The sequence below is a fragment of the Corapipo altera genome, unplaced genomic scaffold, assembly GCF_003945725.1.
Source record: "Corapipo altera isolate COAL_440 unplaced genomic scaffold, ASM394572v1 77b, whole genome shotgun sequence".
Taxonomy (NCBI): Eukaryota; Metazoa; Chordata; class Aves; order Passeriformes; family Pipridae; genus Corapipo; species Corapipo altera.
In genome coordinates this window covers 2648346-2660450 of record NW_020884933.1, presented here as the reverse complement: position 1 = coordinate 2660450, position 12105 = coordinate 2648346, and the positions used below count along the sequence as shown (strand labels likewise).

The window sequence follows — 12105 nt, the reverse complement described above, 5'->3', positions numbered from 1 at the left end:
AAGCCCCTCATACCCCGGGGTGCTGGGGTGTGGGGAGGGGTGCTCGCTGGGGACCCCACATTTCCTGACCCTGCATTATCCCTGCAGCCTTCTGGCGTGTACATTGTGGATGCTTTCCTTCCAGGAACGGAGCAAATCCCAGTTTTAGAGGGAACCTTATGGGCACTGGGGTGAATTCCTCTGGGGGGGGTGGAGGGCTGAGGGCAGGAACAGCCCCATAAATTCCAGCTGACAAACACTTGAATGGGAACTCCATCAACAGATGCCAAGTAGGTCCAGGTGTAGCTGGAAAAAACAGCCCCAGCTGCCCAGAGCCGTGAGGATGAGGAGCCTGGAACAGGCACGGGGCAGCTCGGGAATGGCAGCAGAGGCAGGGAGCCATGCCGGTGCTATTTTTACCCCCACCCCAGTTCCTCTCCGAGGAGGTTTATATTTAGCAGCCTGGAGCTGCTGGCATTCCTGTAGGAGGCAAAGGGTGGGGGGAGGATTGGGATTTGTGGAGCAGAGTTTTTTGCCAGCCTGGAGCCGACGTGAAAACGCGAGTACAGGAGCCTCTGTAGCTTTTTCTTTGTCAGGAGCAAAACCTGACCCTGCTTTTCCAGGTGGGTTTAGTTCCTTGGGTACCTGCAACGCTGGCAGCGTTTCCACACACCAGCAGTGCCCTGGTTCAAACTCACTCAGCTTGCAAGGTGAGGAGTCAGATTGGATCCGTGGGCTGGGAAAAAGGTCTCCAAAGCAAGTTTCAAGCTCTGCCTTCCCTCCCAGAGCAACAGCGCTGCTTGGAGGCGTTATTTGGACCACGAGGAAGGCGCCAGCACGGAGACTTTGTTAATGCAGCATCACCAGTGCCACATCTTTATTGTCAAAGCACGTTTCTGTCGTGCTGAGGAAACATTTCGGTGTCTGAGGGCTGAAGTGGATGTGTCTGTCATCCTCCTGCCTCACTTCCCAGCTCCAAGCAGCCTCCAGCCTCCCTTCCCACCCCCAGCAAACACCCCAGCCCGGATTCCAGGCAGGATTGAGCCTTCGCTTTTAAGGTGTTTGCAGCGTTGGGGGTGGGAGGTGAGTGGGGGTGGCTGAGGCGTGTGAGTGCCCAGGATTCGGGTGAATCCCCTGAAAATCCCTGGGATTCACCCACTGCAGGGTGCCATGCCTCACCGCAGAGCCTGGCAGGCACCCAAACGGAGTGTTTATATTGCTGACGGGTAATCTTTTAAGCTTTCAGATGCAGGCATGTCAGCCCGAGTGTTCCCGTTGTCCTGGCGACGGGGATGCGCCGGCTCCCGGATGCTGTGTCTGATCGCATCAGCCTGGAATGCGATCACCGTTTGTTTGTGCTGATAAGCCTCGGAGAGGGCTGGGGGGGAGTGGGGACAACCAGGGAAGAGCAGGGACACCCAGGATTAGGGGGCCGACCTGCTCCAGGGCTGCGGGGGGAGGCGCGGGATGTGTGTGTTGGTGTGGGAATGAGCCCCTCGGAGTGGGAAAGAACATCTCCGGGTAGTTTTGGTGCCTGCTTGGCACCAAGGGTTGATTTACCCCTTCAGATCCTCCCTTGGGTTGGTGGGTCAGAGCAGCATTAAGGAGTGGAGAGCTGTTAATGGCAAATCCCCTGCCAGGAAGGTGAGAGGGTCGAGAGGATAAGGGATGGTGGAGGAGCATCCCTACACTCATGGGACTGGGGAGAGGGACAGAGCTGTGGCTGGTTGAGGGTAAGACACTGATGTCCCATCCCTGGAAGTGTCCAAGGCCAGGTTGGACAGGGCTTGGAGTAACCTGGGCTAATGGAAGGTGTCCCTGCCCATGGCAGGGGATGGAACGTGATGAGCTTTCAGCTTTCAGCTCCCTTCCAACCCAAACCTTTCCATGATTCCATGACATCAGGGAGCTGCCAGGACAGCAGGCTGGGTGCTGGCTCTGTGCTGGCCTGGAGGAACAGCACCAGAGTGCAGCAGGGCTGGTGCTGGAGCCCAAACCCTGCCCAGACAGCTCTTCCAGCCTGATCCCATCCGTGCTGCTGAGCCTGGGAAGAGCCAAAGCAGGAAAGGAAAAGCAAAGCAGTGCCCAGAGCGAGCTCCCGTGGCTGCTCAGCCCCAGCACACTTTGCCATGTGCCCCGGGAGGGTTTTCTTCCTTTAAGGGTTTTATTGCTTTAATCAGATCTCCGGCTTAAGGCGACTCTAATGCCCATCAGGATGAGTCACTGGGGCTCACGAGGGAGCCGAGAGGTCAAAGCATCTCCCTGTGCTGTGACCCTGGGGGATCCCCCCAGCCCATCCTGGCTCCACTCAGCTTTTTGCTGCTGGCTCAGGAAGTCTTTCGTGCAAGGGCAAAGCAGAGCCCGAACTGCCAGGGGAGAGGGGCCTCCCTGCACAGGGAGGAGAGTGGGATTGAGTCTTTCCCGTCACTGTTTACTCTGTCTTGCCTTCCTTGTATTTCTACCCTGCTCTTCCCTGCTCCAGGCATTCCCAGAGTTTCCAAGGATGCCACAAGGCACAGCCTGTGTTGGTGGTTGGGACAGAGTGTGCACAGCCCTGTCCTGGGCTCAGAAGAGAAGCCCCCCTGCCCCTCTTGACAATCTCCAGCTCTTAAAAAACGAGGAATCCAAATTTCCCTGGTGGCCACGTGGCTCCTCATCTGCTCTGACACAGCAGTGGTGCCTCGGAGATGGGGATGTCCCAGGGGACCCCTGCAGGTCCCCACATGGGGGGAAATTCGGGTTGGGATGCTGCCAGAGCCCCAGAGAGCAGGAGCTGTGGGGCTGGAGGGGGTGGAATCCTGTGTGTTGTGCAGCCCTCTCAGCCTGCTCTCCCTTCCCTGCAGGGCTCTGGCAGCACGAGGGAAAAATGAACAAGATGAAAAACTTCAAGAGGAGGTTTTCGCTCTCGGTTCCGCGGACAGAGACCATCGAGGAGTCGCTGACGGAGTTCACGGAGCAGTTCAACCAGCTCAACAACCAGAGGAATGAAGGTAAGGAGCCCCCAGGCCCCTGATGTGCTGCTGGGGCCGGTCAGGAGCATCTGGGGTCAGTGCTGCCAGCAGGGATCTCCTCTCCAGCCCCCAGGCCGTTCAATGGGTGTGTGTGGAAAGTTTCTCCCCCTTTCTTGGGGTTGCTTTCCTCACCCATCCCCCGGGATTAATAACACCTTGTCATTAAATGTGAAGAGGGATTTATACTTGCATAAGGAAAGACTTATGGGAGGGAAAGGTATTTGCACAAAATGGGGAGGAATGACACATCTGTGGTCAGGGTTGGGAGTGGGAAAGTGTGGGATCTCCTCCTGCCTGCCCAAAGCACCTCCCCGTGCTGTGACTCTGGGGGGCAAAAGTGGGCTGTGAGCCCTCTCCAGGGCTACAGGCTGATGCTTCCCCCGAGCCAAGGGGGCTGTTCTGTCTCTTCTGGGCATCACATCTCCTCCTGGACCCACAGCCTTCCCCTGGGAGGCTGTTCTCAGGGCCCCGGGGAGGTTTAGGGTTAACAGCTCATCCCTTGTGCAAACAGAGCAGCCCTCGGTGCAGGCTGGGGCAGGCTCTGGGGCCGGGGGCAGAGCCAGGGAGGGGCAGGGCTGCAGGCACAGCGTGGGAGCAGCTCAGCCCCGTGGCCGTGCACGGGCAGGCAGAGCCTTTGGGCACCGGCTGGAGTTGGGCTCGGCCCATCCAGGGCTGAATTGGCTGCTGTGGGTGCGAGGCTGAGCCACTCCCGGCCACCCCCTCGTGCCACCGCTGCCTCCCGTGGCACAGCCCGGCCCCTCCACGCTCCACTCGGCTCCAGCAGGGGCTGGGCCATGATGGAATGATGTCATCGCCTGGCACCGGTGGGGAGGGACCGTCCCTGTGCCAGCCAACCTGCTCCCAAGGAGAGATGCAGTAACCTAATTTAGAGCTGGCTCTCCTCGCTCCCGCAGCCCCTGAGGCTCCTTTATCTCTCCACGCAGCCGGGCTGCCCCGAGCAGCATCTCTCCCTCCCAGCCTCCTGCCCTGCTCCCACACACCTCCCCTCACACCCCAGCGAGCAGCGAGGGCTATAATTAGACTTGAGCCCTTAATTAGATGTGCAGAAGCTGTGGGGATAAAATGGGGCAAGGCTGAGGAAGTCCTGGGTGCTGAGAGCTGCTCCTGCTGTTGCCCTCCTCAGGGAGCTGTGCTCTGGGATGGGGGAGCCCAGGCTCCCTGTCTGTGCCCTGCAGACCAGAGAGGTGATCCTGCTCAGATGAGGAGTCAGTGACGGGTCTTCCTTTGCCCCTTGGATGGCAAACTGGTGCAAGCAGCATCTGCCAGTCCCTCCCTGGGCTTTTGGGCTTGCTCCTGAGGTAGCCAAGAGAGAGAAAGAGCAAAGTCTGAGCAGAGCCTGGGGCCAGGACTGAGGGTGTTCCCAGCCCATGGTTAGAGGCTGGACCAGTACTAGACTGGGATGTGGTGTAGGAGATCCTCCTGCCTGGACCAGAACCAGTCCATGAGGAGGTGTATTAGGAGATCCTTCTGCCTGGATCTGGGAATGCATCAGGGGCTCAGGATCTGCCAGCACCACTCTGGGGGTACAGCTCCTCCCGTGCAGCCTCGAGCTGTCCCAGGGCCAGCTCCCCCTGATCCTCCCCCCATGGATGTGGCACATCCTGGTCCCCTCCCCAGCTTTCCCTCCTTGGTGCCCCCCATTCCCTTGTTGCCCAGTTCCCAGTTTGGACCCCATCCCTCTCCCACAGAGCCCAGGCCGTGCCCACCACCCCAAACCTGCTCACTTCTGCGAGATCCCGGGATCAAGTTTCCTGTGGGGATTGTGAACAACCCCGAGGAGTCACCTCCAGGGTGCCCTTAATCCCCTCTCCTGGTTGTTTATGGAGGGCCCTGACAGCCACATTTGTCTGAGGCATCTCTTGGCTGAGAATGAGCCCTCCTGGCTGGGAACTCCTCACCCACATCCCTGTGCCAGGAGGCTCCTCAGGGGGAAGCCGGAGGGGGACAGACGAGAAGGGGGTTGTGCACCAGGGTTTGTGGGTAGGTTTGGGCCCCATGGGAGCTGCCTGGCCTGGAGAGGGCTCTGAGTTTAGTTTTCTCTGAGGTCTTGGTTGGTTTTGCAGGCAGAGATCAAAATCAAAAATAACTTTGCTCCAGGCGTGGGGAGCAGAGCTGAGCCTGCAGCCGTGGCAGCAGCTCCTGTGCTGCTTCTCTTCCCCATGGAACAGCTCCACTCCAGTTTCACCTTCCCTCTTAGGGTCTCTGGGGCTGCCCCTGGGCTGTCTCTGCCCTGCCCCAGGCTTCAGACCAGCCTGCAGGGATCCTGTCTGTCCTGGTGACAACAGTGACAGCTCAGGCTCTGTGATCACTGACTCCAGAGACAAGTGCTAATCACAGCTCAGATCAACACCATCAGTTTTCCTTTCTTCACCTCGTGTAGCTCCTTAAGGAGTTGCTTGCAGGTTTTAGGTTCCCTCCAGCATCAGAAATCAGGGGGTAGCAGCATCGAGGCAGTCTGCACATCCCACACTGTGCTGGCTGGGAATGTCTGTGCCCATCCTTGGGGAAGAGGGTGATGCAGAGGCCAGACCTCCTCACGAGGTGCTCCAAGAATCACAGAATCCCAGGCTGGTTTGGGTTGGAAGGGACCTTAAAGCTCATCTCATTCCAGCCCCCTGCCATGGGCAGGGACACCTTCCAGCAGACCAGGCTGCTCAAGAGCATCTGCAGGAGCTGCTCTGGCTCATGGAACAGGACAAGGCAGGACCTTCTCCTGGGGACAGACCTCACTCTGTTGGGTGTGTGGTGAGAAATCCCCAGCTCTGTCCTCTCCACCCTGGAGCTCTCATGACCTCACTCACAGGGGCTGATAAAACGAGGGAAAAAACAGGCTTTTTTTTTCCTTTTTCCAGGCTGGAAAAGCAAACAGCTTTTCCTGCCACAGGCAATGTCACCTTGGTGGAGCCTGACAATGCAGGCTCCATTTTTTTTTCAGAGGTATCAGGTCTTGGTGTGTCCCATCTGCTTTGATAAGAACTTGGTGGCATCCAGCAACAGCTCTTACCTGTGCCAAGGCTCTGCCCCAAACCAGCTGCTGCCTGCTCTGTGCTCCCAGGCCCAGATAAGGGCTGCAAAGGTAATTCCCAATTTGCACTGGCATAAAACAAGAGCCAGATCTGACCTTGGGAGCTCAAAGCCCCAAAGAGGTGACAACGAGTGGGCGGGAGGAGGATGAATAATCCAAGCTCTGAGTGCAAGGGAGCCTTGAGCGGAGAGAGTTCACACTTAGCAAAGTAATTAGAAGTCAGGCAAGCAGCAGAGGGTTCTGGCCCCTTTCCTTGGGAGATCAAAGCTTGTTTTGGCAGGGGCTGTGTTTAAATGTATTTCTGGAAAGGCGGGAGGCTCATCAGCCGTGTCTGCGGTCTCACTTTAATTTGCTTTGATATCCCAGGCAGCCTCGTTGTTTGCAGGGTGTCAGGGCTCCCCCCGAGCCACGGGAAATGCTGAGCAGAATCAAGCAGCCCCTCACGTTTTGCACGCCCACAGCTTCACATCTCCCCCCCTCTGTGAGCGCCCAGGAGGGTCCTCCAAGCCTGGGGGCTACTCCAGCCCTTGGGGAGCATCCCCGTGGGATTGGGAGTCCCTGGGTGCACCTTGGGACAGCCCAGGGTGTGCTGAGCTGGCACATCCCCCTCCCCACTCTGACCCCAGGGCAGCCCAAACACCTTTCCCCTCATCCCTGCAAGTCTCCTGTGTGTTTTACCTGCTTTTCCCATCCCCTTTGGATGCACTGGAATATCCAGGTTGTCGATTGACCTCTGACTTCACATCTAATGTTCATATAGACGAGGAGATCAACACTGATCTACTGGTTCAAAGATACAGTGCTGCTGGTTTGCACCTTTCAGGACAGGCTGCACCTTTTCCCAAACTTTGGGGCTTTTTTTAACCTATGGGAACCAGCACAAATTCACCCAGACCATCATTTAAGGTGGATTAGTTGGAGTCCATTCAGTCAGATTTTAAATGGCTTTTGGGGTTGGTTTTTCTGTTTGGTTGGTTGGGGTTTTGGTTTTGTTTGTTTGTTTGTTTTGTTTGCTTGTTTGTTTGGGGTTTTTTGTTGTTGTGTTTTTTTTTTTCCTGGCAGATAATTTGCTTAGGAAATGAGCAAGTGAAAAAGATTCGATCCAGTTTCATTGATCCACGTTCCTTTCATACCTGTGCTTAATTCAGGATGTTCCCTAATTGTGCCTGTACAAGCAGATGGACAGAAGGGGAAGGGACCAGAGAAGCAAAAAGGGGTGACTCTACCTTGTTATTCCTGACTGCCCAAAAACTCCTGGCGCTGTTTCAGACCCTCTCAAGCCCAGTGGCACGGGCTGACCCCACCTCTTAGGTGTGGGCTGCCTACCCAGGACACCCTGCACCCCTCAGGTTCCCTGGTTTCCCGGTGACCATGGCACAAAACCACATCTTTTCCCAGGTCACTTGCCTGCCACCTCTCATCCGTCAGACGAGCAAACTGCAGCCAGGTCCCAGCCCTGCTCAGCACCCCGTGAAAAGCAGCCCTGCCTGCCCAGCCCTCAGCCATGAGATCATCGCTGGCGCTCGGGCAGAGCAGGGATTGTCTCCCTGCAGCCCGGGGAGAGGGTTGGGCCATGGGCAGGGGCCAGCCCGGGGCAGCAGCTCCTCCTCCCTGCGGAGTTTCCCTCCTGGGATGTCTGCGGGGTGTCTGAACGCAGAGTGGGGCATCCTTGGACCCTCCGGGTGTAATTTGGAGCATGCCTGCAGAGGGGAAGGGCGTGGGATGATCCTCCCTGCTTGGCCCCACACCTTTTCAGAGGGAGATGCGTCCCTGCCCTGGGGGGAGGTGGTTCTCCTCCATCCCAGCACACCCAGTTTGGTGCTGCCTCCTCCTGAACATCCCCTTGGAAACGGCATCCGCGTGGATCAGAGGAATCCACTTCACTGGGGTCCAGGTGACCTGTGTTGAACCCAGCAGGGTTTGGCTGTGCCTCTGCCCAGGTCTCTGAGTGCCAGAGTGTTCCCACTGACCAGCTGCTCATTACAGAGTGAGGAGGGTTAAGTGCAAACCTCAAACTGGGGACCAGAAGGAGCTCAAGGGCTTATTTTGTTCTGATTTTCTCACTCCGTTCAGGGTTTCTTGGGCTCACACTCCGAGGCTTCACACCTGGAGCCCTGAGAGGAGAGTTGTTTTTCCTGAGCTGCTTTGGTTTTCAAGAGAGCTCTTGTGCTCCTCGGGGCTGTGCCTGGCTCAGGGCAGTGGGTTGGGGCAGGAAGGCCTGGAGTGGTTTGTTTTGCAATAAGTGACTCTGCAGCCTTTAATCCCAAACAACGTTCCGAGAAACGGTCACATCCTTGGAGGAAAGTGCCCTGATGCCTTTGGATTTGGTGGTTCCCAGGGCAGATGGGATGTGTGTGTGCGTGGGAACTCCCTGGATTCAGGGCTCTCTGTTTTGCTCCTGTATTGACCCAGCCCAGAGGGATCCAGAGCCATGGACAGGCACCTTTGTCTTCCAAAAGTGCAGGTGGTGTTTTGCCTAATGTGGCATTTTTTTGGGAGGATAAATCTGGGAAGTTAAAGTGAATACTCACCCCTGCACAACCTCAGGGTGCTGCTGCAGGAAGGTTGAGAACTGGAATGGGATGTGGGAGCTCTGGGTGGCCTGGGGTGTGAAGAAGTTCCCCCCTCTGCATCCCCCTCCCTGTCTGTCAAAGAGACCCTCGTGGTAGGGGGATGCACAAGGTGCTTTGGGGGGGCTGGAGAGCAGAGCCCTGTGGGTGCTGAGGCACCAGGAGTCTGGAGCAAAAAGCAGGAATTCCCTTGGCCTCCCAGACACAGAGAAGGAAGAAGATATTCTCATGGCCCCAGAGCATCTCTGCCCTGCTCAAACTCCCTTTTCTCCAAAGTAAGATCCCTGGCACTTCAGCCACCACCCCAGAAGCTCACTCTCCCGTCTTTCTGTCCTCAGACCTGGCTCAAGGGCACCTGCAGCTGGGACAGCTGGGCAGGGAATTCCGGGCCGACAGCAGCCCCCTCTCACCGTCGGAGGTGGAAGGGCAGTCCCCGGTGGCCGTCAGGTACCGCAGCAACAACCAGCGCCGCTTCTCCATGGAGGCAAGTGCTGCTGCAGGCTGGGGAGGGGGCAGGGGGGACATGGGAACCTCTGGCTGTCACCTCCCTGCTGGCTGGAAGAGCCGGTGTTGGGTTCCTGGGGACCTGGCAGTGCCAGACTCAGCATCACTCCCGTGGTACCTGACCGAGCCCAGGCACATCCCCATGAGCACATCACCCCCCTTTTCCCTTTTCCCTTTTCCTCTCACTGAGGGTCCCACAGGTGCTGCCCCATCACTTCCCCATCCATAGCAGCTCTCCCTTCATCACCCATCTCCTCTGTCCCTCTCTGCAGGACGTCAGCAAACGCCTCTCCCTGCCCATGGACATCCGCCTGCCCCCCGAGTTCTTGCAGAAGCTGCAGATGGAGAGCCCGGAGTTCCCCAAGCCCCTGAGCAGGATGTCCCGACGGGCTTCCCTCGTAAGGCTCACTGTGCACTCGGGCTGTGCCAGGGGAGGGGCAGCTTGGGCATCAGGAGGAATTTCCTCCTGGAAAGGGCGCTCAGGCATTGGAAGGGGCTGCCCAGGGAGCTGATGGAGTCCCCACCCCTGGAGGTGTCCAAGGACGTGGCCCTCAGTGCTCTGGGCGGGGAGGGACAAGGTGGAGGTCAGTCACTCAGTCTTGGAGGTCTTTCCCAACCCAAAGAACTCTGTGATCCTGAGATCTGGATCCCCTCCCCACTCTGTGATCCCGAGATCTGCAGATCCCCTCCCTGTTCACACCTCAGTGCTGCTGTGCCATTCCCCAGGCCTGCACATTCCTTCCCTCACCTGTGCACACACCTGACTGTCCCCTTGGCCTGGCTCCTTCCCCATGGGAGGAGGTGGGAACCCTCCTGCAGTTTGGCAAGTGCTGGAGCCTCTGCTGGTTGAAATGCAAATGTGGATAAATAATGAATTAGCCCTCGCATTAGTGCTGGCATTTCAGCTTCTTTTGCTGCAGAGAAGCAGCACAAAGTAGGAGCAGAAACTCTGTGCCCTGTGTCCAGCTGTCCAGGGACCTGTCCTGCTGCCCAGGAGTGCCCAGTGCTGACAGGTACCACAGCCAGGTCTCAGAAGGCATCTTTGGAGCCAACATGCCTGTTCAGGGGGAAGGAGGAGGACAGGAGAGCTCGAATTTACCTGCCTGTGCTGTCTAATCAATAAAATAGACACAGCCAGAGGGTTGTGTCATTAATATTCATGGTCCCCTCTATGAATAAGGAATGTGGCTCCAGGGGTTGTGCAGCACCTCTGGATTGCAGAAGCCACTTCGTTTCCCTGCTCAGGACGTGGCAGTTCCCAGGGCACAGGGATGGTTTGGGGAGTCCATGGAGTAAAAACCCCACTGTTCCCCTGGGATTTGCTGTTTCAAATCCAGCCTGAGCGAGCAAGAAAGCAGCTTCCCAGCTTGGGAGAGCTGGGTGGGCTGTCAGTGCCTTCCCGTGGGGCAGAGCTGGGGGGGCTGCAGGAGCACCCCAGACCTGGGGCTGCTGGTTCTGCCTGGGCGCGGGGTGGGGGGACCCCCTTCGGTGGCTCCCCAGGGCCCCTTTCCCTGCCTGCTGGGTGCCAGCTGTCCATCCAGCTCCATCTGCTGGTGAGCAGCGTGGCAGGAGCCCTCGGATCAGGGCTGGGGGGTCTTGGGGTGGGCTGGAGGCAGAGCTGCTGGGATTACAACGAGGGAACTGGATTTTGGGGGAGAACGGCACCATTTTATTAAAGCTTCAGGAGCAGTGGTTTGCCCTGTGCCTTGCAGCCTGTGCTGCTGGGAATCATCCCTTTCCCTGGCACACACATGATCCCAGCTCGCTGAGGAGGTGTCTCTGTCCCCACAGAAAATTGCAGTTTCAGGAGGTCTGCTGGGAGTGACACCTGAATCCATGGATTTGCAGGGGCTGTGCTGCTGTCACTGGGTACACGAGAGCAGATCCCAGCAGCTCATTAAGGAGTTACTGTTCCAAGTGGGAAAACGTCCCTTTCACACTTGATTTGAGCAGCACACTGAGGAATGAGCAGTCACAGCGAGACCAGACGTAGGGAAGCACTCCTGGACAGGCTGGGAGAAGGATCCCACGGGGCTTCTCCCACAAAAAGGGCATTTGTAAATCACAGCTCCTGTTCCCACTGCTGGTGGCATGTCAGGCTGGTGGGTGGGAGAAGAGGACGCAGGGGTGGCAGGGGCAGGCTGAGGATGCAGGTCCATCCATCCCACTTAAGCAGCTGGGCTGTTGGGAAGGTTTTCTGATGGATTGCCTGCACAGCTTCTCCAGGAAATTAATGGACTCGATGTGCTTGGATCAGCTGGCAAACACCTGCCTTGACTGATCTGCCCCAAAACTGTCACTGCCCAGTGTCCCTGACCTTATCCCTGGAGGTGGAGCCATCCCTGGATGAGACACCACCCCCAGCGATGTTTTCCTTTCTCTGTTACAGTCAGATATTGGGTTTGGGAAGCTGGAGACCTACGTTAAACTGGACAAACTGGGGGAGGTGAGTATCCCATGGAGTATCCTATTAATTCCCTGTAAGGAATTAAATAAAGTCCCAAGGGGAGCTTGAAATGCAAAGTGCAGATTTCTTTAATAAATTCCAAAACTCCATAAAGCCAAATTTCTTCAATATCCAGGAACATTCAGACCAAGTCTTTCTGTGGAGTTCAGACCTGACCCTGGCACTTCAAGTGGTCCTTCCTCCAAATGTTTTGGGGACATCAGTGCTGTGCCAGGCTGGGAAATGGGCTGCAGGGCTTGTTCTCTCTCTCCCCCTCCCAGGGCACCTACGCCACCGTCTTCAAGGGACGCAGCAAACTGACAGAAAACCTCGTGGCCCTGAAGGAAATCCGGCTGGAGCACGAGGAGGGGGCTCCTTGCACGGCCATCAGGGAAGGTGAGGCCAGGGGGGCTCGTCCCCATCACAGGCAGGTTTGGGGTGGGTGGTGCAGGGGGATTTCTGTACCTGGGATCACTCCAGCTGGATTTGGGGTGGGTGGTGCAGGGGGATGGCTGTGGTCAGTCCCAGGTGGATTTGGGGTGGGTGGTG

At 57.3% G+C, this 12105-nt stretch overlaps 1 protein-coding gene across 2 annotated transcripts in view; it reads left to right on the top strand.

Moving 5' to 3' along the window:
* CDK18 (cyclin dependent kinase 18) overlaps positions 1–12105 on the top strand; it is a 34826-nt gene that overhangs the window by 15591 nt on the left and 7130 nt on the right. Inside the window, exons 2-6 of one of the 2 annotated variants that reach the window (XM_027659656.1) lie at positions 2823–2969; positions 8945–9090; positions 9383–9508; positions 11500–11556; positions 11838–11952. In XM_027659656.1, the coding sequence (XP_027515457.1) occupies positions 2846–2969; positions 8945–9090; positions 9383–9508; positions 11500–11556; positions 11838–11952 (568 nt within the window). In that variant the 5' untranslated portion in view covers positions 2823–2845. Of the gene's footprint in view, positions 1–2822; positions 2970–5991; positions 6088–8944; positions 9091–9382; positions 9509–11499; positions 11557–11837; positions 11953–12105 lie in introns of those variants that run through there. The other variant, XM_027659657.1, reaches the window with a different exon arrangement.